The 24,558-nt window shown below is 40.1% G+C and overlaps 1 protein-coding gene across 32 annotated transcripts in view; it reads left to right on the forward strand.

Moving 5' to 3' along the window:
- The window catches only part of MAGI1 (membrane associated guanylate kinase, WW and PDZ domain containing 1), a 327,423-nt gene that overhangs the window by 144,877 nt on the left and 157,988 nt on the right, over positions 1 to 24,558 (forward strand). For all 32 annotated transcript variants that reach the window (XM_064667274.1, XM_064667280.1, XM_064667281.1 and 29 more), the window contains exon 2: positions 22,972 to 23,088. In XM_064667274.1, the coding sequence (XP_064523344.1) occupies positions 22,972 to 23,088 (117 nt within the window). The remainder of the gene's footprint in view (positions 1 to 22,971; positions 23,089 to 24,558) is intronic.

The following is a 24,558-nucleotide window of genomic DNA, read 5'->3' on the forward strand; positions in this document are numbered from 1 at the left end:
GTTGACAGTTTGCATTACAGAAAAAAATTGGCGCTGGTTTTATTGAAGGTTGTTGTTACAAGTAAAAAAGTCCTTGAGGCAGTTGAACTGTGAATCAATATCTTCAAAGAGTTTGGATCTATCTTGGCCTGTTGATACTTTGAGAACTGGCCAAATTTGTTTTAGTAAAGGAGAGGGAATGTATGGCTTTTCTTTAAAAATGCCATGCATTTCTTCTCTCTTGTGTTCAGATAACATGGATTTATACAAGCACTTGGGTTAACAACAGTGTAGCAATGCCAGTGTATTAAATATGACTTCTTGATAACTAGTACAAGTTTTTGGGTGACCAAAGCAGGCAGTTGAACCACCCAGAACTTCTCATCTGTGTGGTAAGAAAGATAAATTGGCAGAAATACTGACTTTGCAATAGGAATGAATGTCTCTGGCTGCATTTTCTGTATGGTGCCATATCCCCTCTTACCATTGAGGCAGATGGAAAGTAATGCCTGCCCAGTCATGTAGAGCAGGAAAATTACAATTTTGATGCCTTTTTGGGGACTATTTTAGTGTGACCTACTTAGATGAATTTCCTAGTTTTTTATTTTGCCACTGGTCCCTTTTATTTAGTTACCCATCTAGCCAAGCAAAACCTGGGGTTATGTGAAAAAAAGGCATAATCTGTACCTGAATTGATTCCCTGCCCTTAAAAGACACAGTGTGCCTCGTGCCTCTCTGAACATTTTCCTAGTTAGCTGCAGGCTAAACCTGGTAACAGTGTGGTGGGATTGGATTCCCATCTCAGGGAGACAGCTCTGTTTGGCCTTGAGACCCACAGGTTTGGCTTTCAGTCATATGCTGAGTTGGAAGGGACTCATCAAGATCATGAAGTCCAGCTTCTGGACCTGCACAGGACACTTCAAGAATCCCACCATGTGCCTGAGAGCATTGTCCAAATGCTTCTTGAACTCGGGCTCGGTGCAGTGTCCACTACCCTGGGGAGCCTGTTCCAGTGCCCAGTCACCCTTTGGGTGAAAAACCTTTTCCTGATATGCAACCTAAACCTTCCCTGACTCAGCTTCATGCCATTTCCTTCCTGTCACTGATCATGAGAGGGAAGAGATCAGCTCTTGCCCCTTCAATTCCCCTTGTGAGGATGTTGAAGACCATAGTGACATCTTCCCTCAGTCTCCTTTTTCCAGGCTGAGCAGACAAAGGGACCTCAGCCACTCCTCATACAACCCTTACAGACCCTTCACCATCCTCATGGCCCTCCTTTGGGTGCTCTCTAATAGCTTAATGTCTTTTTTTATAGTGTGGTGCTCAAAACTGCCCCCAGATCTCAGGGTCAGGCCGCACTGGTGCAGAGCAGAGCCGAACAATCCCCTCCCTTTCCAGCTGGTGTTGCATTGCCTGATGCCCCCCAGGACTCAGTGCACACATGAAATCCCAAATTGACAGTTACTTTCAAGTTCAAGCCACAGCACCAAATCCCTGCTGCTCTACACTGAGTGGTTTCATAGCTGCCCTTTGTATTCAATTTCTTCCAAATGAGCTTTATTTGTTGACAGATTTTGAGATTTTCATGGTTGCCCTGTGCATTTCAATGCACAGTTCTAGTTTTTGGTCTTGAAATAATTTTTAGCATAATGAATCATTATCGTGCTGTGTGATAAAAACCACACTGAGAGAATGGGATCTAAATGGAACAAAATGTTTTAGAACTGATCTGTACCCTCAGCAGTCACTGAGTGCTCTCTGTGACCACTGCTGGCCCTGCTGCTCGCTGCAATGGCTCTTCCAAGGCCAAGAGTGTAAAAGCACTTGGGCTGAGCAATTGAGTGGCCTCCAGTGGTCTTTCTCCTCCTCTTCTGTCTGCATGCATTCCACATGTCCTGAATCAAAATCTTTCATATATAGAGTGATGAGTGCTTCCCTGCCCTGCATGTAAGAATACATTGTGTTAATGTCCACAATGTATATTACAGGCAGGACTTCCTAACAGGTTATAGCCACAGTATATTTTCAGATGCACGTGTATATATATTTAAAAACATAGTGGTGTTATGACTTTTTTTGATCACAGAAGTAACATTCTAGTCAGATGTGACTTGAATCCTGCAATTGGGAAAAAAAGTTTCAAACTCATGTTAGTAATTTTCTGTGTCCTTTTACTAAAGACATTTTTACTGCAGCTAATAAGGAACTCAAGATGTTCTCAGATCTTGAATACGTTACAATGAAGAAGATATAAGCTTTTCAGCCATTTTAACCATGTTCTCTAACATTGGATGGGATACATTCTGCCTTTATGCCTCAGCCAGTTTGTATGGTGTGCTGTTTTGTGTTGCTACAGCAGACTTCTTTGCTTTCTTGTTGTTGTTTTATTAGATGGTTCTCCTTTGAATTGCTTTTAATTTCAGAGATGCCATTCGGCACGAAAGCTGTAATCCTCAAATCATGCTCTCTTCATAGCAAAACTGATGGGAAATCATTTTGTTCTGCACTTTACATATGGTAATAACAGTAACTCTTGGCATTTGCTCTTTGTGGTTATTTTAGGTTCTGTACAGCAAATCAAACAGGCTGTGGGGTCTGGTACTGGCCTCTAATGGAACCATTAAACTGCTTGTGCACAGTCACATGAGGATGTACAGCAGTGTTTACTTGGGTTTCCCAAGATCCTTCTTGTTTCTGAAATGTCTGATTTTTTTTTTTTTTTTGAGAAGTTAGAACAGATACAAATCTGTGCCCAAAATAAGTTTCTGTCCTTAAGAAGAAAAGGATGTAACTGTGTGCATGTAGCATCTGTATTTGTATTGTGGATATTGCTACTGGTATCATATCAGGCTCAAGGTGCTTGATACTGCAGGAATAATGTTGGAAGGTAACTGATAGTTCATTGAACTTCTCATCTAAGCAGGCAGGAGGGTTGGGTAAAGAAAAGAAAGGCACAATGAAGTTAAAAGTGAGATAACTTATATGTGGGGTATTTGAAAAATATTCAGTCTCTTTTAGTCCATCTCTGCAAAAAAAAAAAAAAAAGAGAGAAAAGGAGAAGGAATAAGTAGTTAGGAAAAAGGTGTCCTTTCTATTTAAAGATTGTCTGTCTTCACCATCATGTAGTTGTACCTCTCACATCTTCTGTCATATACTTCTGTGGTCACTGTGTACTTAAACAGCAAGAATTATTTTTTTTCTGAGTTGTGGACCATTATATCCTGTATTGGCAAGGGGAACACGACATTTGAACCCTACCAGTAAAAGGAGACTGTGTGGTCCCAGAAGAGTCCATAAGAATAGAAATCACTCACTTGGCAGCCTGGAGCTTTCCAGAAAGCAGCAGGCTGAAGGGCACACTCAAACCCCTGACGAGCCTCAGTGTAGTTAAGAAGTTTATCCATTAGTTTTTCTTGCCACTCTCTGCTCTGTCTAAACTGAATAAAAAGAACCTTGTCTTCCTAAAACCCCATCCATTCAGTTTTATATTTCTGAAATATTTTCTCAATGAAATTATGGAAGTGATGACAAGCTGTGCTGTTTTCATCTTTTCTCTTTTCAGTTCCCCCACAACACTGTGACACATACCATATTTGAAGCCAAACTGCAAAAAAAACCCCTGTTTCCTGTGATATTTAATTGCAAATCCATTGTGAAATCAGGAATTTGCTTAATATCAAGCCTTCTGCTTTGGTTAGGTGAAGGACTTGGAAGGCGTTGGGTGCAACTTCCATTTTCAGGGCACATAATCCTCAGAATGGCATTTGAGGGGAGCTGAAGGGTTGGCCGTGAGTTTATTTGCACAGAACTATTTCAGTCATTTCTAATGATTTACCAGGAAGGAAAAACCAAGGTGGAGTTGGCAAGCTTTTTACACTCTTAAGCTGTAAAATGCAGAAGAGGAGAAAATCCATTGTGAGGAATTACAAGGAAAAAGTTGTAGAAGACACCATCCAGAGATATATGATTTCCTAGTGCTGACAACCACAGCAGGCAACTGTCTTTATTGTAGGCAGCTTACACTGGTGCTTTGACTCTCCTCTAGCTTATGCAGACATAACTCCTTTGACATTAATAAGTTCCTGGAACAGCTGATAGAAGAACTGAACTGAAACCTGTCAGGCATCTCTTTCTGGCTTCCCCTTTGAACACCTGCAGTCCTCTCTCACATTTTATTCTCTTTACCGAGGGAACTAAACACGATCCCAAATAAATGAGTTAATAGTTTTGTGTATTGTTTGCACGTGTGCCTTTAACGCTTCCGGGTTAGTTCTTTTTATCAGCCAAGTCAAGTCAACCTTCTCCTGATATTTGCAGCTCTTCCTGTAATGCTTGTAGTGTGGAACAGATTTTTCTTTAAGCAATCCGGCTGAAGCAAAAGGTGAATTCTTATTGAAAGAGGTTGTTGAAGGGATGCAGAAGTGTTCAAAAGCTTCTATTGCATGTATGCTGTTGGGCACCGGGAGAATCCCTAATCCATTTGTTTTCCTTTCATAAGAAGATCAAAACAATTTGTTGTGTTGCTTAGGAAAACTGAGAAAATTTTTCAGAGAAAAATTTATATGTGTGTATATGGAGAGAGAGAGCAAAAGAAGTCAGATGGGTTGAGAGAAGTGTATAGTTTGTTTAGCCCGCATTAATTTGCCCATGTAATAAAGCTAGTGAGAGTAATGACCTGTGCTTTGTGGGTTGCAGTGGTGCTCTGCTTCATGTGCTTCTATAAAAAGTATTCAAGCACAGAATTATTCGTGGCTGCTGGACAGTAAAGCTGCTCAAATCCTTTCAAAATTAAACCTGGTGGTCAAAATACCAATGTCTTAACCAGATCAATGACTTTCAAAATGAAATACAAGTACTTCCTTTTGCTTTGGCATAGATATATTTATGTTTAGTGTATCGTAACTGTACTAACGTAAAAATAACTACATTTTTGGGGGGATGCAATGTGAGTTTCCCTAGAAACAAATTTAAATATGATATTTCATAGGTAAGCAGTGACATAAATATGATATTTCATAGGTAAGCAATGGCAGTGTTGTTTGATATGCAATGCTCGTTTTTGTACAGAGGACTTATTTCTACTGTGTATCTTCCACTGAGATGTGCATATAAGCAGCCCTTTTGTGTGCCTTATTTCTCAGTTAAATTCTACAGAATCTCTTTGCTACTTTGCCTGGAAAGATAAAGGCGATCTCCAGCAGGAAATCTTAATTCAAATTATAAGATGAATATTTCTCGCTTCCTTTTCAGTAATGTCTGATTTGGTTCTCTTCATGTTAATGAGTTCCTCAGATCTACCTTTTGATGGCAAATGGCAATGTAAAGAGAGAAATGTTGTTATAAGAACACTGCAGTAATTGTAGCTCTGGTGTCTTGAACTTGATTCTCCCCTTCACATTTTGACCCTGTGTCAATAGGTTACTGTTGTATTTGCATTTTGACAAATTTCTACTCTATTTTCACTTTGTGCAAATGAATTGTCACAACCGTGAATGCTTTACTTAAATAGCTTATCATTTCATTAAACTCTGCTTTGTAGCTATCACACTGGAGTGTCTGTGTTCTTCAGCCCTTCTGTTCAGGAGACACTAATCTGCTAGACTGTATGATTTGATCATTTATCAGATAGGTTTTGCTCTTGGTTTACCTCAGTCAGCTTAACTGCATTCTCAGTTGTTTGGTGTTTGTCTGTTAATTCCACTTTTTTTTTTGTCCTTTTCATGTTTTTCTTTATTTTTAAATTTATTTTTAGATGGATATTTTTCAGTGGCCTTATTCTTTGACTGTAGCAAGTAGCATTGTATGTATACAGGTGTTGACTGTTATTTGGAGTGCTCAGGTAGGAATGTCCTATGTCATCCAATAAACAGAAGATATTTGTGTTTCTGCAGCTGCTGCTGGGTGTTTGTTTAAACAGTTTGGAAATATAGTAGGAGGACTTCTGTATATGAGGTCTTGCACAGGTAGTGGTGACTTGGAGTTTTTTAAGCTTGTGTGAGATGGGCAGAAGTACAGTGTGGAGTTTTCTAGAAGAGCTGCTGGCTGTGGAAAGAAAGTCTCAGTGCTCTGCTCCCCATGAGTGCAGTGCTGGTGCCATGGGGGAGGCCGGTTCTGGCCAGACCACTGCAAACTTCCTTCCACAACCATAAACTGGAGCTATGAGAAGCCTCAGATCCCATCCACTCACCTCCTGTTAGGTTTGAGTGGAGTGGGCTGATGGAGGTGATTAGCACCTAATTCACACTCTTCTGTTGCTAATTGGAGCAGTTTCCTCAAACTTTTAATACCTTTAAACCCCACTTCTTACTTTTTTAATCTCTAATTCTACATGGTGAATATATTGGAGAGGATTCCATTGATCAGAGGAGGTTGTGGCTCCTTGGCTTTAGGGAATGTGCCAGCACTGTTCCTGCCGCAGGTGGGATTATCCTAACAGTGTCACAACGTGTGCACAGGGCTGTCTTTCTTTTGTCTCATCCTTCAGTGAATCTAGGCTGCAACAGAAACACTGGGATGATGAATGTTTTTGTATTCTGAACACCACTTAGGTGGGCATGAAGTTAATCCACTTGATTGAATTTGCAGCTGCTAAAGCAGAATTATGCATCTGGGGATTTTGCAAAGTAGTTAAAACAAACTAAAAGAACCTCAAAGAGAAAAAACTGATGCAGTTGTTTAGATGTAAAATGGCCTTAAAATAATCACGGCATAAAACAGCACTAGGGCAAAAGGATTTTTTGTATGATCATTGCTGTGTTTGTATTTGACCCTGGAGTCCACAAGGGCCAAGTCAAACCCGAAACGTTTGCTTCACTTTCCTAATGGGTGAGAGATGCCGCAGAGACACATATGCCTAGTGCATTTTTGTTTTGCATGAAAAGTAAATTAAAAAGGAGTTATAACTGCACAAACTTTTTGTTTCTATGTTTTTGGGTAACTTAAATTTCTCTTTCTGAAGAAAGATTTTTTTTTTTTTTTTTGGTCAATACAGCTTGACTACCATATCAGCACAAATTTGGAAACCAATCTTCTTCTAATTGATATTTCTCTTTCTTGATTTTTGTTTATTCCTTTCAATTTCTAATAGTGTGTATGAAGCCACCCCAAAAAGTCTAATGCAGTTCCTCTTTTTGTTCAAAAAAAGGGAGAATAAACGTTTTTGTTTTTCTCGGTTCTTTTTCAGACCTGGAAAGGTCAGTGCTGATACAGCAGGATGAAACTGCAAAAGAATTAAACCATGTAGCATTGCATCTGAGTGCTGTCTTTTTCGCTTCCTATTGATACTTTCGGAATCACTCTGAACCAGTCAGGCCATGCATTATGATTGTTTTAATTTAAAATCAGCACGTTAAGCTCCCTTTGATTTCTACCTAGGAAGTAGTCACTGTGCACTGTTCACCATCCAGGACTTTCTCTTTTTTCCCCATCTCCTCCCGGGATACATGCACCTTTTTTTCCTCCATGCGTTGAATTCTCTGGCTATCAGGATGCAAATGAGGTAAATGAGAGAAAAGGCTCCTGCTGCTTCTACTTTCAGGCTGACATGAGAACATGTTGTAGGTGATAAAGGTGTCATAAAAAGAACTTTAAAAAACAGTGGCATAGCCTTGCACACCATTCTAAGTAGGAAACATTTTAAAACTTTTGACCAAATGATGTAAAAGGAAATTAGAGGAAAAGGTTGTGTGTTTGAACACCTGTAATGCAGGGAGTCTGATGTCTGTTTTCTTTGTGCTACTTGGAGAAACAATAACAGCTAAATGGGATATAATTCACTATTCTGCTGTGGCACGTTAAGCACATGGGCAAAAGAAAACTCCAAGTCCTTTCTCTTTAAATTGCAGAGAGAACACATTAATATTCATTTTGTTCTGTGCTATCGTCTCATGTTTCAACCCTCCAGATGATAATTAAGACAATAGAAGATAAGATTTTGTACTGTATGAAATTGCATTCAAGCCTTAACAAATAAGAGATTATTTTGTCCAGTAAACAAAACATAATCATCCTGGCACCCATACGAAGGAGAGCCTAAAATAGAAACACTACTTTTTATAGGTCATGTAAAATGTCACCATCTCTTTCATTATCTATACTGTTTGGATGAAAAAGAACTGATTAATTTAAAAGAACCTTGGCTTATTTGCTAACAAGGTTATTTTCTCATTGATTGCTAGGAAGTCTAGTTCCTTTGCAAAGGGTTGCAAATTATGAGTAAATCAATTGTCAGCCTGTGTAGATGCATCTGCCATTTATGTGCTGGCAGTGTAGGCTTGTGTGTACATGGTGTTTATACAGCAGCTGTGGATGTACCTTGTTTGAGTGGAATTTCTGGGTCTGAGCACAGGTGGAAAGGCAGGACCAGGGGAGCATTGTATCACAAAAGGGCTACTCTCCTAAGCTCCTTTTAAAAGCTTGATTGTCAAACAGGCTGTGTCTGAAAGGAAAAGCCAAAAACAAAGAAATGTAAAATTAGACCAATTAACTAATATTTTGACATACAATTTTAAAACTCCCAGGAGAGAAGTATGAGAAAACACACGTCAAAGGTGGTGGATTTAGCATGCCAGCCTGGCTGGACTCACTAAGAAACAGCAACAGAGTTTATTTCTAGGAACCTGAGGGTCTCGCCATGGGGCTTTTTAGCCGGGGAGTGTGAGAGCATAAAGCTGGGGACAACAGTGCAGAAATCCTGTCTGGAGGAGACTTGGGATTTTGAGTCCCCTCTGTTAACTGTTCATCCGTGGCCCAAGGATGCCTGTTGTGCATAATGCTCTATTCTATTTGAAAACCTACCTGTCTTCCAAAGTTCCTCCTTTGTTCATCTATGCTGGTTCAGACTCTAAAAGTGGGACAGTGGGACTGTGTTCAAGCAGGAACAGTGCATTATTCTGGACTGCTCCTTTGATAAATAGCTATTCCTTTTGCATGCCATAGGTCTGACATCTCTTCTTGCCAAGCTGGGAGGTTCTGACCCAGAGTCCTTTTAAGTCAGCAGAAAAGCTCCTGATGGCTTAATGAGTGGAGGTAGAGCTTTAGGAAGTCCCAAAGTAACATAAAAGCAGAAACCACAGTGACATTCACTCAGCAGAAATGTGAGGCCCATACTGTGCTTCCTTGCATCTCTTGCTGGATCAGTTTAGACCTCTACAGCTTGTTTTTCTCCTCCAGTTGTAGATGAAGTACAAGAGGCTTCAGTGTGCCTGTGTTGCTTAAAAAGTCTTTCAGCCTTGCAGAAATTCCAGGGCTTTGACTATGCACTACCAAAAGTGAGAGAAGCATAAAATGAATTTGAGGATAAGCTGATTAGAGCTTTCCATTTCAGAGTCAGAGACCTCCATCCAAATGCATTTGATTAAATGGGGCTGAAAAATGTTTGTTGGCAAACCAACCGAGAAAGTACAAGGAGAGCTCTCAAAAATTAAAGAATAAAAACTTGAGGAAGAATTAGTATTTAGACAATTAATGCTGATTTTTATTGCTTTCTATCGCCTCTCTTGTTGTCTTTAGCTGGATCATCAGAATGCTTATCAAAATAATTTCAAAAATAAAGTGGCTGTTGGTTTTAATGGCAGTGACAGTGAAGCTGATGCTTGAGTATGAAGATTCCCTGGCAGAATTGCAAATTGCTTAGAACCATGTGAGTTTGGAAAGCCAACACTTGCTGGCAAAAATGGGCATAAAGCATGGTCAGGTCTACTTGTGTCCTGTAAAATGGGAAGAGTCCCGTGATGCCAAAGCCATCAGGAAAGCCTGATTAAACATTTCATCTCTGCTTTTTCTGTTAATCTTTCACAGAAGCCCTTTTTTGTGGATATGCAAGAAAGCTACCAAGTCTGTTGCTGGAAAGAGTAATGTTATGGGAATGAAACCAGTGTTTCCCTCCACTTTGACTTCTGGGAAACTGTTATTTTGACCACTTCTGGTCTTGTATTTTCCAGTTAATTGTTTTTAGGGTGAGATGCCTGCGGCTAAGTAGATGTGCTCACACAAAGGAGGGTTCACTTGCCACAAAGGCCTGTATTTCCTTTTCTACCAAACCAGAATCTGTGAAACTTCATTCTGGAGGTACCAATATTTTTTTGTGTTTTCAAAACTGGGCTGGTGCTTTGGTTCTCTTTTTGTTGGCAGTGTGAAGATCAAGCCTGGGTATCGGTAGCCTTTCACAAGACACCTCCTTCAGATTGGTGTGCTAATTCTTATTCCTGCTCTATGCATTGTCTAAAGATTGTAAGAAGGGGAGAGGTAGGAAGATGGGCTTGACTGACTGAGCTTGGAAACATATGAACCACTGGGCAGGAGTAGCCTGGGAGGCTAAGGCATGATTGGAAAAGGCACCATCAGAGCTATGTCTGATTTCTGCAGAAATGTCAAGTTCTTGAGAAATATCTTCATTTTTGACAAATGTCGTTTTGTGATCAAAAGCATTCTGTGGAAATGTCTAACCCACCACATGCCCGAGTTAAGCGTTTCTCTCTTTATTCCAGTATTCTGTTTTTCACCAAAAGAGACCATGTCTTTTTGATTCTGCTGCAGAACTGCTCTGCTTTAAATCTAAAGGAGCAACTTGTGTGCTGTTTCTTTGTAATTAAAATTCTTATGCCCAAAAATGTGTTTTCCATTAAAAATTCCTGCACTAAGAAGTCTAAATCTTGTAGCTATTGTCTCTGGAAATGTATGTTTTGCTATATGCCACGTATAAACATTTATTTCCTGTTCAAGAAAATGTGGTTTTTACCATCTGTAATATTCATATTTGTTTCTTGGGGGGGAAAGTTGGGGTGACAGAAACATGATACAGGCACTCCTAAACTCATTAAGAAACCAAGACCTTGTGACCAAGGCAAAAAAGATATTTATTACAGAGCCTAGTAAGTTTTTTCATGTACTTTTTTTTATTGCCAAACTTGCTTTATATGAGGTATTAAATTTATGTTGGAGACCAAGGCTATTCAAGTTACTTGTTTTTTTGTTTCAAATGTGAGTTTTTTGATATTTTAGATGTTGTCATTGACTAGCCTTTAATGTGGAGGTTACAGAAGAGAAGGGTTGCTCTATGTGGAAGAGACAGGCCTGAAAATCAGAACCTTCTTTTTTTTTTTTTTTACATGACTGTATGTGGAAGTTGCCCTCATTCACTCTTAGTTTTGAGTTTTGCCAATAAGATATAGTAGAACTTTATTAAAACCCATAACTACTGGACTGCCGTAGTTCTTGCTTGCTTCAGCCAACTCATTTATTCTGTCAGTGCTGTAAAGTCTTATTTTAGAATTTCAGTCCCATTTCCTGCACAAAAGGGAGGCCCACAATGCTGTGTATTGAATTGCTTTTACAACAGAATAGTCATGTTAACACTTTCCTTTTACCACTGAGGTTTTCTCAACTTGTGTAGGTTCTTGGTCAGCTGATTGAAAAGCTTCAGCTCATAGCATTATTTTGCTCTGAACTCTTTTAAATTCCCCATTCTTCCAGATACTTTACCGGACTATTCAACACTATCTTCCTAAATTACATTTCCAAGTAATAGCTCAGGCCATTATAGAACTAGTTTGAATCAATTTCTCTTTAAACTTGAACATGTTTTTTCAAGAAAAACATTCAATCTTGATGTAACATTTTCCAGGGATGGACAATATCCTCCAACCCTCAGAAGACACTTGTAATGGTAAAATAAAAATAAAACAAATGTATTTGCAGTTAGAATAATTAAACAGAACTAGTCCAGTTGCTTAGATCTTGTTTTCCCTTTGTCTTCAAGACGAAATTGAAAAAAGCTGCAGTCACTTTCCCTATGAGCCAGGTTGTTTTTTAAACCAGTGTGACCTTCTTATTCCATTTTTGTGGCTTCTTGTGCCTCTTGTAAAGTGTGCTTCAACAGCTCCCAACTGTTATACACGTTTTTCCATTTAAATGTTTTTTCCCAACAGATTTAGCTCATAATTATTTTCAGCTTTGAGAGCTTGACTTTCTAAATTGCGAAGCATTGTTGCCTGTGTGCTTCTTTTTGTACTGTATGCTTGTAGTTCGGTGTCTATTCTATGTGTACACAAGTGTGTAATTACATTTAAAATAGGAAAAAGAAAAAAGCAGGTCCATCTGAGGTTAAGCTTAGTTGTGCTCTTTGAAAATAGTGTAGTAGGAGCAGGACATTCACTTGCTATGGAGAGACCACAGCAAGTCTTATTTCTGATTTTGTTTCTTCAAAAATCTTGTTTCTGGGAAATTGCTGGAGGAAGTTGGAAAATTAACCTGTAGCCCTCTGTAGAGGGGTGTATTGCAGAGGAAAATAATAATTTATTTTTCTTTGGTGAGACACTGGTGCACCTGAGTGTGTATCATCCAGCTACACCAGAGAACAGGCCAAAGCAGTTGGCAGATGCTTTGGACACATTATGATTTGTAGCTGGTTTCTTCCAAGAAGGCCATTTTTTTATGTGATAGAGGCACTTGTGAGGGGGGGAAAAAAAAAATTAAAAAAGCAGCATCAAAATTCTAGTGTTCTGACAATATCTGCATTTAGTGTGTGGTTTATGGCCTGACAATCACAGGTTCTCAGCATTAGATTTTATGTATTCAGTGCCTCTGGAAATGAGGCTGTTAATATTGACATGTGCCCCAGAGCCCGTGAGGTCAGAGTGAAAAACTGTAATGCTGTGATTAGTATTCAGAGGTGACCTGGCTGGGCAATATGGGAGTTTGTCCCTCCAGCAATCAAGGAGGAACAAGAATGACTTGACTGCTGAAGGAGTTTGAGGTTTAAAAAAGAGCAGCGAAACCTACTATCCATGCCTAAATTATGGAGAAAAGAAAGCAAAAAAATCAAAGAATACGAATAGCTACTTAAAATTCCCCAATTCTGGCATATGTGTAACTTTTTTCCCATTTTTCTGGAAGAACCAAATGCTGTATTTAGGGAATGGGTTTCAGATTTTGCAAATATTTTCCTAGTGCCATTCTAGAAAATGAGTTTGTTGGCATATTGTTATGTGGGGCTTGTTCTGCTAAAGCATTGTAATGCCGTCTGTTTCTCAAGCTGATTTGGCTTTTACAGCTCAAATATTATATCCTGCTTTTAGAACATATGGTAACTCCTTTCAGGAGACATACAGAGATATGCATCTCATTTCCAGAAACGGGTCGTTTCCTTGGAGTGAAAGACTGCAAGTGCCTTTCATCTTGATTTTCCTTTTCTTACTGTTCGAGCTAGACTTTCTTCTTCACCCCATGCCCTACTTCTGCTGCCTCCCATAAGCCCTCCCTGCATCCCAGAAAAGGCAAGGCTTGCTGGCAGCTTGAGACTCGGAGTGAAGGAAAAGAAACAACGCTCCCTTATCCAGGTTGCTTCACACAACACAGTTGTACAGAGTAGGTGTCAGTGACAAACGCTGTTGTGTGGCTCCCAGGCAGGCTGTGTGTTCTGATGAGGTATGACCGGAAGGTTGGGTTGCTCACATAGCCTGGTCTGTGTTCATTGATGGAAAGGCTCAGCGCAGACGGGCCGTGAGCCGCTCAGCCTCAATCTTTCAGAGCCGCTCGTGGAAAGAGGCTGCATCCCATGGCACTCTCTTACAATGGCTTCATTCTGCATTCACTTCAGTTGTGTAGGAGGGATTTTTTTATTTTCTTTCTTACTTTTTTTTTTTTTTTTAAAAAGCCTACGTGGCAGCATCAACGATTCTTGCCACTATTGACTGCTCCGTACTCCTCATTTCTCTTTCTTGCTGGAGCACGCAGTACAAAATGCCCCAACACAGCAGTGTCTTTGTGTGCAAGACAGAAAGCCTTCCTCAGAGGAATGTCTCTGCTTCTCTAAGTTCACCTCTGGGTCTGGCTTTCTGTAAAGTTTTGCAGAGCTGAGGCTTTGCTCAGGGCGCTTGGTTTAAGGTCACTGCCAAGAGGAAGCATTTATGGACATAGCTTTAGTGTTGCAGCTTGACTGATCTGGCCACAGAACTGTCTAAAGTATTTAGCATGATGCTAATCCAAATTTCATTGAAAACAGGTCTAGAGAATGTTGCATTACTTTGTTCTTTGCACACCTACCTCCCTGAGCTTTCCCGTGAAAACATTGATCAGTATTAATGTTAATATTAATGGCTGTTAATCAGGATTGCAGTTTTATCTTGGGGATTTTTCATTTTATTAGGAAAATATTCTGCATTTGTCATCCTAGCAGGTCCCTTCTCTCACCTTGACTCACCTTGCTCTCTACTGTCATTCCCAGAGACCACCTGACAGTCTGGACTCTCTCCTTGTTGTGTGTCTATGGATTCTTCAAAGTGAACAAGGAAAACAAAAAGCTGAGGCGAGAGTTGGGGAGCTTGCAGCATTTTTTGAGAATGGCATGGGGGGAAGAAAAGAGGTCTCCCATGAGTCAGTAGCAGTGTAGGAGTGGTTAATCTCCAGCTCTTAATAGTTGATTGGGTTCATAATTAACTATGCCTGTGAAGCACCCTGGTTGGCTCTACATCTGCCAGCATCCATATGGATGCACGAGTGTCGTGTTTCTAAAGCTCTGTGCCTGGCCAGTTCAAATGTTCAGGCACAGGAAAAAAAACCAAACTCAAACCTCAGTATTTTGTAGAAGAGAGTAATAAAATAGTTCTTTCTTGAGGTAGAAAGATCTGATTTGTCTGTCTGTGGCAGACCATGCTCCCCTTCCAGGGGTGCCATCGTGGCTGTGTGGCCTCCCTCTATCCCAGGTCAGGGTTATCCTGGGCTGCAAAGATGTTGGAGGGTGAAGGAAAGTTTCTTCCCCAAGAGCTTCAAGAATTTAGGGCTGGAATTTTGAGGATGCCAGAAGCTTGAAGAGGCCAAAGGGGGAGAAAGGCTTGGCTTACTGCTGGATTTGCTGGCATTGATGGCCTGAATTCCGCTGGGGGCAACAGAAGTTTGATTGTCACGAATGTTCAAAATTTTCAGGCCTGGTGTATAAATAACAATATTTTTTTCTTTTCAACCTCCAAGACTGAGCTCTGTGGGTTTTTCTGGCACTTCTCAACTGAAAGGCTATTTGTTTAAATTTGCAGTAGAAACGTGAATCCCTATTAATGCACAGAAAATAAGGTGGAGCGCCCTGTGAATGCAGTAGATGAGGTGAGGTGCTCGTAGAATAGTTTCACCAGGGATTTATGATCTGTTAAGTGCATTTCTGTAGCAGCAAATGCTGAATTACCACTTCAGTGTTGGTTCATTCACCCATGCAGGTTGAGAGTGATACCAAAGGTACCGTGCCAAGAAAGCTCTTGGTTGCGCCTGATTCTGAACATGACCCGAAAGTTTTGAGTGAATACATCTCCTTCAGATTCACAGCTTACACCTAAAATAATATTTTAAGAAGTTCTGTTAGTAATAAAGTAACAAGTGTTATTCATTCTCCAGACAGGAATTACTAGCTGCACTGAAGTGCTCGCTGCTGATTCAGCAGCCAGGCTGCTGCTGAAGCCTTAACCATGCTCCATCAAAGTGGAGTTTTATTGCTGTGTAGGTAGTTCATCCTGTAACTTTGTGCAATTCTTTATGGCAGAACCCTCCAGCTTATCATAATTTCCTTCCACTGGAAGGCTTTTGCAATGGATGAGGCTTTGTTGTTCTGAGAAGGTTTTAAAGCATAAAAATTGGGAAGCGTTTTATGTTTTACTTCAAGAGGTGGGTAAAGGATGAGCAGTCATTTTGCTTTGGTTGTGGCATGGATTTGTTAGAATAATGGCAGCATCCAGGCTCTGATCTGAGCAATTCTTCTGTGTGCAGTCTGTCTCTAGGAGGCTGGTACAAATTACAGTAATATACTGGCTTTGACTGGGTGTAGCATTTCCAACAGAGATCCAGTTTGTACCCTCAGACCAGTAGTTTTTCTCACCAGAGACTGTCCACGCTGGAATGGAACCAATTATTGACAATAACAGATGACGTTATTGAAGCTTTTATGGGGAACATCCAAACATCTGGACTTTATAGTACTGGTATTGGTCCCCAGCAATAAAAGTTCATTGGTGTTTTTTGTTTGTTTGTTTAGAAGAAAAAAAGAGGAGAAAATGGAATTGGGATCAAATTAGTTGTTTGCTGAGCCATGTTAATTGTTAAGCTGAAACTCCCATGGCAATGTTTATATATCAGTTTAGAACACTGAGCCATAAAAGGTTTTTAAGTTTACTTGTGTTAGGAAAATGTAGTGGCAATTAATTTACCAACATGTTACGGGTTTACAAGGTGCCTTCATTTCATGGGTGGCTGGAAGACAGAACATGCTTAGTATATATTGAATTTAAGAAGCCACATGAATGCTTAAGGCTTTTAAACTGGATGTTTGTGCTTTGTGATCTTATTTGAACTCTGGCCAACCATGATGAATGTTTTCTTGTATCTTTGACCTCACAAGAGACATGAAATAACAAATGTAGGTACTGGACTTTATTTACTTATTTACTTAGTAGTTAAAACAAGAAAGCAAACAAAACCATGATGTATTACACCTCTTCTCCCCAGCACCCCCTTGACAAATGGCTGTTGGAACAGTGCTAAACTGTGACCTTAAAGCCACAGGCGTAATGAAACTGTGATCTGACAGATGTGACAGACTCATCTTACATAAATCACTCTCTTTTGTCACTGCTGGCATATGGCCAATGAATCTTCTAATTATTGAATGGCTTTTATAGCCCCATTATTTATAATCACTTTTGGACAGCAGCTGGAAGACAAGGATGGGACAGACTGAAACGATGTAGCACAAACTATTATCATTTCTCTAACAACTGCTGGGATTAGGAATGTTTTCTGATGATGTGGTTACCAGTGCAGTCTTGTTACATGATAAAAATCTATTCAACTTTCATTTTTAAGATGGGTTGCTGCCTCCAGTACCTTACTATGAAAATTATCCTATTAATCGATCCAGAAATAGAATAATAAGAATCTCTCCAGGCATTAACAAAATATATATGTGAGTCTCAGGGCCACCTTTTCACAAGGACTTGATGAAAATCCATTGCAAGTATTAGTAAGAGACAGTGATGGTGCCCTGGCACTATTGTTGTGCTAAGTGCTGTATGGAAAAGTTTTAAGAACTGTCTTCTGCTTCTCAGGAGCCCTGTCTACACCCCACTTTTTAGTAAGGATTTAACAACAGATTGAGAAGTTGTCTTGAGTTACATTATTAATATTTTAATATTTCTTAAAAAAATGTGGGTACTTAATGTACTTTATAGTTAAGGGGAACTATTTTGCCTCTAATTATAAATGAGTTTGTGTTGAGTGCCTTCTGCTAGGAGCAGCAGCCCTGGAAACAGGAGCATGAGAGAAGTCACCCAACCACGAAGGCCAGTCAGCTGAGATTTCAAGTCCACTTGCTGCTTTAAAAAATGTGAGCTGCAGGTTCTCTGCTCATGCCTCTAAACGAGCAAGGTTTGGGGTTTTTTGTTTGGTTTTTGCAGGGTTTTTTTCTTCTACAGTTCTGCGTTTTGTAGCACAGAAGTAAAACCCTGCCAGCCATGGTAATTTATTAGTATTTGTTAAATACCTCCAGATAGAGATCTTCAGATGAAAGACAGTATGTTACAATCAGGGGTTTATACTGCAAATCCAGCATGTGTCTTTAAAAAATTGAATCCTTCCCTCTCAATGTAGACATCAGGGCAGTGAGAGAGAGCCTTAATCCAGATGACTCTATTGCACTTTTATCCCTTTAGTGAGGCCTTTAACCTTTCATTGCTTCATGGCCCTGTTGTTTTGAAATGGTCTTTGTCTGCCCAGAGAGAATCCCTCTGCTAAAGACGCCTTTAAACAGAGTTCCTGACGAGAGAGGGGGCATTCTGCTGCAATTCAGGAATGGAAAATGGATTTTTCCAGTTCAGATGCTATCAGCCCCTGTGAATGTAGCAATTGATAGCCTTCCCAAAGAAGGGTAAAGCAAAAAAATATATACTGGTGTAATCTGCTTACAGGAGTGTAATATAGGTCAGGGACCAGTGTGTCCCGGGCTTGACCCTGACCCATCTTTGCACAAGCATCTATAGGCTCCGTCAGAGTATGGCTCTTTATCAGGATTATCTATGACCATCTCTAAACATAAATGGGATAAAACAGCTGCAGTAATTAATATAAACTATAAAATGATACTTTCCAAAGGCATAAAACATGAGTTTAAAATATATCTTCAGAATACACACATTGCGCAGTTCTGGCATAGTCTCTCCACCAGCTGGCAGGAAGGTGCTGGCAGCCTTGCGATGCTCACACTCAGCTTTTTCTTGGAAAAAAAAATTCAGGTTTTGCTTGGTCACTTATGCAGTCTGCTTTCCTTATTGCAAGCCAAGATGTCAGTAAGGCAAGAGGCTTTCAGCCCCCAGGTCTGTACTGCTGCTGTACTGTGGTGGGATTGCTCTCAAAGAGAGGATGTTCTCACAGAGCAAAGATGGTGCTGGATGATCCCATGTGCATCTTTCTTCCTGCAGAAAGTGGGAATTGTAGCAGTAAGTGTCAGAGCACAGCTTCTCTAGTGACTTCATATCATGTAACTGTTGGAGGACAAATGTGTGACAGAATTGCAGGTTTGAAAAGAATGTGTTTAGAAAAAGTCAATATATTTCATTAATCACAAAACCATCTAAGGTACATTTTGAGCTGCACAAAACTGACAAGGAGGGTTTATTGTTTCTCAGAAAACCATATGTCAGTAAATATTTTTTTTTCTGTGACAGATGTTTCCCCCTTGAGTTTCCTTTTACTACTAAAATATTGTTGTTGTGATGTAGTGGTGGGGGAGGATGATTGTTGTTCTCTAAAATACAGTATAATAATTAAGAATAACTGAGAAAAACAGCCATTTGGTGAGTTGCTCTTTGTTTCATTCAAAGGTAGGGAAGGATTCAGATAATAAAATGGAAACATCTCAAATTTGGAGTAGTACTATGGGGAGAGAAGCAGTGAAAAGCTGGTTCTCTGACTGTATCTTTACATGAAAAAGGGGCATTGGTTTTGTTCAGTGTGGAAAAAAGGGGAAAGAAACTGTTGCAAGAGCAACAAAAACCTTTGAACATGTTTTACTTATGAAAGCTTGTAAATTTTGATGAGTTTTGCATTTTTTTGTATGTTTCATTTTCTAAAGCTACATGTATCAGCCTAATTTGATTACAGAAGTAACAAAGTGATTTTTCTGTGTGCAAATAAGTGATTTCCAGCATGTCCTGGCCAGCAGGAAGGAAGAGCTGAGCAGTGGGTCTTCAGACCTGTATCCTCTGCTTTCGAAAACTGCTGGTTTTGGGTTGTCTCTCTTGTTCCTCCATTATTATCACTGTTGGACCCCTTCACGTGCTTTTAGCAGAAAAGAACGAATCTCAAAAGAGTAAATGTAAAATCCAGTCTCCATGAGAACAGAGGAGTATTTTGAAGGGCAGTATATACTTCTGGTTAACTGGTACCAGGTATTTTCTTGAGCACAACTTACACATGGATTTAGATTTTACAAAAGGAGGACTTTTGCATAAAGGCAGGAGGTTCTGGGCATCTGCCCATCCACCCAGCCTGGTGGTGGCTGGTGTCTGGACAGAAGCCATCAGAGGGTGAGGCTTGTTCTCAGGGTGAGTTTGCACAAGCCAGCGGTGCCCTTGAGGATCAGAATGAATTTTGCTGCTATGATTTGCACAGAGGAGGTTGCTGAAATGTCACTGGCATATTTTTTAGGTTCTCGGGGATTATGGGTGCATACATTTCAGTCTCAGAGTATATCAGAGTTCATAAACTTGCATCTACCACTAGAATCTACTAAATAATGCCAGTACCAAGAACGTGCCCTCTCAGCTTTGAGGAGATTCTTGGGAAAGATCAGAGTGGAGTGAAACATTTGAAATGGTAAAGAATCCAACATGTTCCAGGCTGGATCCCTTTGGCAGCTTTCTACATAGAGTTAGTTTCTGTGTCAGCTCATTTTCTTCTGCCATGCAGTGGAGTGAGCTGAGTGGGGTGAACCTGCTTGTGCCCACAGCTGTGGTTTCAGCCACTGCAGAACAGAGATTGTCAGGGCTGCAAGAAAACTTTATTCTTGTCAAGACTTTTCTGGAATTTAGCAACAGGAATGTAGCTTAGCAAGCTTTTTTGGGGTTGGGTTTTTTTTCACCTTTTCTTTTTTTTCTTTCTCGCTTAAAATAAATGTAATAGAAATAAGCATCACTGTGAGCTCTCTGAGGGGACACTCATGTGAGTGCAAGTATTTCTACAGCCCCTGTTTTTGCAACTGCCTTCTAAACTAGTGCTTCAGTGACTCAGCTGGGAAATCCCAGCTACTGCATAAACCAAATAACCAAACTTTCCAGCGGGGCCATAATAGACTGAGATGCTAGATGGAATGGGCACAGAGGGAAGCTAAAAGCAGGTATCATCAGTAAATTGCATATTTTCTGTGGTCAAACAAACCCTAGCTCAGCAGAGCTTTTTCACCTCAAGATATTATTTTGCCATAAATCATTGAACCAGGGATCACACAGTATTTTGGGAGAAAGTTTATGTTATGTGATACATGCAGTTCAGTGCATTAATTTCTCCACTGGAATAAACCCTTGCATTATGTCCAAACTGTTTGTCATATTTATCCATTTTTGCTAGGAAAAACCACCTTGTGCAAAGAAAAATATGGACTGTTTAGTTAAAAGATAAAGAACTGCTTTATTATTTCAGCAGGTGCTCTTTTTGTTGTGCCCAGTCTCCCTCTGGAGTAAAACAATGTGATATGAAATCAAACATCTGGGGTTTGGAAAGTCAGCTCTGATATTGAAAAACTGTAGCCCACAGATCTACGAAACCCTCCAGGTGCCTCCTATGTGGGAAACCAGTTTTATGGTGTAATAACTGGAGACCTTTTGTTAGCAAATGGGTTGATAATCTGCTCTTGGAGTGAGGGATGTTGCTGGGGTCACTCAGGAAAGTGTGTTGAGCCAATTATATCTCCCTTAATTTCAGTTTTGTTGTTTGAGCCATTTCTGTAATGAGCATCTTGGTCTTTAAAAATTTTCCTTCTGTTAATAGCTGCCTGAGCCTTCCTTTCTTCAGTAAGAGATTTAATTAAACAAAAAAGCTGTCAGGAGAGCGTAAATACAAATCACGTAGTTATTTTTAAAATTTGACTTAGTACTGCAGAGTACAGAGTGGGTTTTTTTGTGTTTAGTTTTGTTTCTAAACCAACATCTATGTTAAAATGTTGCAGGGCTGCAGTAGGCGGGTAGGCTGATCCTGTCCATGGGCATGTCAGAGTTTCCACTTGCTCATGTCACCCTTTGCCTGGTGCTGCTGCCAGCTCCCAATCCCACCATCCAACTGCACTCCATTGCAGTATTATTATTCTTGATTTGCTCTGCAGTGATTCCTAGAGGCTCCAGCCAGGAATCTGTGCAACTGTGGTGCTATGTTCAGTGTCCAGAAGCACTGAGATGATCTCTGCATTACATACTCAATAATCCAAAAAAATCATTATGCAAATGATAAAAAACCACAGAAACAGCTGCAGTGGTTCAGCCTGAGGTCCATGTAGTCCAGCATTTTGGCTCCAACTGAGGCCATAATTAAGATGCCTGGCAAAGGAAAGGAAAAGAGCAAGATATTTGATATTCCCCCACTTCTTTCCCAGGTTTCCCAGCCACCAGCAATTAATTTTCAGCTCAAGGGATTTCCTACACCCCCTTCTTTTCAAGGCCATGTTGGATGGGGCATTGAGCAACCTGGTCTAATGGAAGGTGTCCCTGCCCATAGCAGGGGATGAGAACAAGATGATCTTTAAGGTCCCTTCCAACCTGTTCTAAATCCATTCCAAACCATTCTATGATTCTGCAACCCCCAGTGGGTCTGTCTTTTCCATTTCCCCTTGAGTCTCCTCAATAACCTTGTTGCACTGAAAGTGCTCTCCAGTGAGATCTGCACAGCCTGTGTGAACTACTGCCCTTGCTGCATGATTTTGAACCGGGCTCCCATCACCTTTCCTTGGTGTCTCCCAGTCCTTGTGTTGGGAGAGGCAGGGAGTGCCCAGTCCCCAGCTGACCTTGGGACATGTTGGAGGCCGATGTCCACAACAGGCTGCAGCATCCCAGCCCACTGTCTTCGTCCTTGTGTTGCAACTACTCCTGGCTTTGATCATCCTGGTTTCATTTTTTGGAAGCTTTTCCAGTGCTTTTTTCTTTTCTTTTTAGAAGAGAAGAGTTTCTATCCCTGTTTTTGCTCTTCAGTCAAATTAATGTCAATGTTATTCCCTATTCCCATCTTGGAAATATTTTGAGGGGAAAGACTTCATTAAGTTTCTTCACCTTATATGTGCTGTTACAAGAAAGGATTTGATATTCAGCAACTGGCATTGATCATTAACAGCTACATTTTTTTTTGGTTGTTGTTTTATTTTTAACTCATTTATCTTATTCTGGCACACTTCTGAAAGTGTTCAAAACTGAATGGGGGAATAAATGCATTTAAGTGAAAAGCATTGGATGCTATTTTGTTGTTTTTAAGGACTTTGGGTGCTCTTAACTCCTTCAGTCTATTCTTTCCTAACTCCTACTGTGGGCTGTAGTAGATACTAATACAAAGTATAGCACTTATTTGATTTTGTGCCACGTTCAGCTTTATTAGTACCTCCAATGGGAGCAGCTTTTGCCTTCTGTCTGTCTGCCCAGCTCACCCTCCAGTGAGTTCCAAAAGCAATACTCTACCTTTTTTATTTTTCTTTTTTCCCATCATCTGTCTTTCTCCATTTGCTCAGACAAATAAGTAATAAAAGGGAATGATGATCTGTTTAACACCACAGGAAGAAAGATGCATTATGAGACAAGAGAGACCTCTTGTTTACAGCGAGTTATTTTTGGTAATTAGCCATTTGTAGAGGAAGATGAGCCTCCGCTCATAAAGTCAGCATGGCATAATTTAGGGGACTCTGAATGGAAATCTAACATTTGCCTCAATTGGAAATGTTAATTGTGTGCATTTAGAGATAAATAAATGGCTGTTTTTTCTTTGCAGGAAGCAGACTGAACAAAGATCTGCGACATTATCTCAACCAGAGGTTTCAGAAAGGATCGCCGGATCACGACTTGCAGCAGACTATTAGAGACAACCTTTATCGCCATGCTGTGCCTTGTAAGTAACAAAACCTCGGCCTGGTGGGCTACACATAGTTGAATTCCATCTTTGTTTTTGAGGAGCCTTTCTGTGGTGGTGTGCATGGCTCTGGGGGAGACTGTTTTCAGCTTGGGCAGACTTCCATGTGTGGCAGCAGACAGGGTTCAGGTTGAAAAGGAAAATGACTCATCCCTGAACTCTGCTTTTTTGATTACCTTTTTGGAACAGTTGATGGTTTGATGCAAGCCCTTGATGCCTGCTTTGGAGAAAATCCCTAAAAAAACTGCCATAAAGTGAGCGCTTGCTATAGAAGCAGTCTATATTAATATCATGATGGTGAATGTTCCTTATTGGTTTGAAACCTATGAATAAAAAAAGTGCTCCTATTTTTGTTTCCTTAGCAGAACTTTATTTCTGATGCTTATTTAACTTGTAGAATTGAACAGTGTTTTATGGCTGGGTGCCATTGTAGCAGACAACTGCCACTGTTGGAAGGTTGTCCTTGATTCACATAGGAGACAAGCAGCAAAAGTTAGTAAAGCTGAGAAAAAAATGCTCACTTTCACTCAAAAAAAACCCCAAAAAAACCAAGCAGGAGAAAACCTGAGAAGTCTGGAGCGTGGTAATCTTTAGAAGGTCAGAATCGTTACTCAAAATGAGACTGTCCTTGGCATTTTGGGAAGACATACAAAGTGTGGAGAGTGATCCTACTTTGTTTCACCTCTGTTTGACATTCTTCAGCTGCCAGGGGACACTATTGTAAAGAAAAGTTTTTTCTGCTTAGCCTGGATGAGCTGTGGGAATGATGGTGTGCCTTTCAGATCAGAATGGGATAAGAACTAGTAAACATCTTAGTTACAAGATACTGAAATGAACAGCAAAATATTTTGAAGTTTTCTCTCTCAGTGTGAATCGGAGATTGTTTATCCTGGTAGATACATAAATACTGAATAATTATGTTGCAACTCAAAAATAAGTATTTGCCAACAAAAATCACATAATGGTGCACAAAATAATCACCATTTTCAGTCTGAGTGCTGCATGAAGAAGAGCTGTGTAAGACCACAGTTAAAATTGGGTGGTAACACTGATAAATGTTGATTCTTCAAATGGCAGATGCTGTTATAACACCATTGAGTTTATTCTCATTTTATCAGTGAAAAGTGTGAAACAAATTAGGTTTAAAGTGCGGTGCACGGACATAAAGAATAAATATGAATTATTATTTCCTATTGAACACTTCCATTTTCCATTTTGTCAACGTGAAATATGATTATTTTTCAATCACCTAACTTGCCAGGCTGCAGATTTTTAAAGCACAGTGCAAAAAGTGCCTTCCAGGAGAGCACATGCAGTGTTAGGCTTGGGAGATGCAATGTTGTGATACTAATGTCCTTCTGCCTATGTGTTATATTTCATTTCCTAAAGCAGCAAATAAAGCAAATGAGTGTAAGTTCTGGGGAAGCATTTTACACGTTACCAAGGTTA

This window comes from Pseudopipra pipra, chromosome 11, assembly GCF_036250125.1.
Source record: "Pseudopipra pipra isolate bDixPip1 chromosome 11, bDixPip1.hap1, whole genome shotgun sequence".
NCBI lineage: Eukaryota > Metazoa > Chordata > Aves > Passeriformes > Pipridae > Pseudopipra > Pseudopipra pipra.